The sequence below is a fragment of the Chrysochloris asiatica genome, unplaced genomic scaffold, assembly GCF_000296735.1.
Source record: "Chrysochloris asiatica unplaced genomic scaffold, ChrAsi1.0 scaffold00432, whole genome shotgun sequence".
Classification (NCBI taxonomy): Eukaryota; Metazoa; Chordata; class Mammalia; order Afrosoricida; family Chrysochloridae; genus Chrysochloris; species Chrysochloris asiatica.
The window spans coordinates 1,361,247-1,363,586 of NW_006408950.1; the positions used below are offsets into that span (position 1 = coordinate 1,361,247).

The 2,340-nt window shown below is 38.3% G+C and overlaps 1 protein-coding gene across 1 annotated transcript in view; it reads right to left on the reverse strand.

The window, feature by feature from the left end:
• The window catches only part of NEK5 (NIMA-related kinase 5), a 194,645-nt gene that overhangs the window by 137,243 nt on the left and 55,062 nt on the right, over positions 1-2,340 (reverse strand). The window contains exon 3 of the mRNA XM_006876943.1: positions 1,958-2,055. Coding sequence (XP_006877005.1) covers positions 1,958-2,055 — 98 coding nt within the window. The remainder of the gene's footprint in view (positions 1-1,957; positions 2,056-2,340) is intronic.

Below are 2,340 nucleotides of genomic sequence, written 5' to 3' on the forward strand. Positions count from 1 at the left end.
TCTATGACTATAACAATTTATTTAAACTATTCCCAATAAGCAATGGTGGCACTTGGCTGTGAACCAAAAGGTAGGTGGTTCGAACTGATCATCTTCCCAAGAGAAAGATCTGCTTCCAGAAAGATTAAAGTCTGGGAAACTCTACGGGACAGTTTACTGTGTCCCATAAAATCGTTATGACTTGGAATTGGCATGAAAGCAACAGGGTTTTTTGGGAAAATGATTCTAAAATTCCACTTTTCTTTCCTTCTTCTTCTTATCAAATTATGCAGAAAGAAAAAGATTTTTTCATCTAGAAATTTCAGTTCAGTAGTAGTGTTTTCTGAACAAAGGGAAGTATCTAAAATTTTATCCTAGAAAACGTTTTTTATCAATATAATAAAGTAATGCACTTTTTGTTTGTAGTACCATCAAGTCAGTTCCGACCCATAAGAAGTCTGTATAGTAGGGTAGACTGGAAGCAAGGAGGGTTTCAATAAACATGGAATTTAATGTATAATGTAAATGAGATAGAAAGAATGCTTTATTAAATTTATAGAGGTTATTTATAGAGGTTATATATAGAAATATTGATGTTTTAATCAGTCAGATATTCAAAAGGTTTACCTTTAACCCTAAGAAGAAATTATATATGGGCATGAGCTTCTCAAAAGCTAAAGTAGAATAAAGAAATAAATGTCTAAAGATGGTCGATCATTCCTTTGCATTGCTTGAGGTGATGGCTCAACCATACAGGCTCAGAATCAGATTTCTCTCTATGCTTATACCTGCCTCGTCTACGGGCACACATCCAAGACGGCTTCAAACAGGTTAAGAATTAGAACAAAGATGTGCTTGAGAGAAAACAGAAACGAAGACCACCCTGTAGCCACACCCTGTGTAGTGTAAACTACACAAGCATTACAAAGAGCTCTAGGGCAACTTCGCTAGGACGGTACCACTTGTGGGGCTTGAGCTGCTCTAGCCCAGCTCCCCGGTGCCGCAGCAGAGGGCCCTCAGTACTTCAGGGAGCCATGTGCCATGAGACGGGCAGGATCAAAAATGCCACATGTCCCAGAAATGCAACAGGACTTAATGGCGTGCGCTACGCAAGTGCTGGAGAAACGCATCGCAAAGGACACCAGGCCTACATCAAGTAGAAATTTCACAGGAAGTACAACCCCACAGGACACTGAATCATGAGGAAAACTTCGCTAGTTATGTGATGTAAAACTAAACACTTCATCTGCTTATACCTGGGCCAACTGGTCATTCAGTTCAAATCTGGTTAAAGCGTGGACTGTGCCCACACACCTAGTGATCCAGTCAAAACCAAGGACCGCAGCTTCAAGTCCAAACACCAGGGGCTGCAATCATCAGCCTTGCCAAGGCAACACCTTCATCTTTGACTCTTTATTGTGTTATTTAGTGCAGGACCTTCTCTGTACTAGTTAGCTGTGTTATAAAACAATTAGCAAAACGGCTTACATTTGTATTTCTTTCTTACACCATACATTCCCCCTGTCTCATTTTTTGCTTTCCTCACAGTTCACTCCTTTTAAATTTATTGGAGGAAAAAAAAAAAAAAAGGGCAAGCTTCTCTCCTCCCAACAGAGGAGTACAGCTACTCGTATTTTCAAACAGAGGACCAAATGGAAAAAGGAAAAGAGTGTAACCATAAACATCACAATCTGATTCTTTTTTTAAGCGTGAAGATTTATCACAGAGACATCCAACATGAGATTTTAAAACATGATATATTATCTCAAGGAAATTACACTCTCAAAAAGGGATACGGTTTAAGTAAAGTTGCAAATGTTCTTCACTAAATCTACTAAGAATATGAATCCACTGTTTTATGGTTGAGATTTCTCTACCAAAAATCATGCTTCATATAAACATACTCTATGACTTCAGTGCTATAAGTTTATAACCTCTGCTCACTTATAAATTAAGTAAATTAAAAAGTGTTTTTTACCTGATCTTCACTGAATAACACTCCCCGTTGTCTACTGATCCTTTTCATGAGATCCCCTCCATCACAATACTCCATCACAATAAACAAATTGTTTTTCTCTATAAGAAAACATTTTTTGTCACTGGAAGGCTTCAGATAGCTACTAAACAATGTACCTTTCAAGTCCTCGAAGGTGGACAATATATCTGCAAAATGCAGTTCTTTGTTGGCATTGTTAGGAGCCATTGAGTAGGTTCCAACTCATGGCGACCCTCTGTACACCAGAAGGAAACACTGCCCAATCCTGTACCATCCTCATAATTATTTTATCTTTGAGCTCATTGTTACTACAACTGTGTCAATCCATTTCATTGAGGGTTTTCCTATTTTTCTTTGACCCTTCA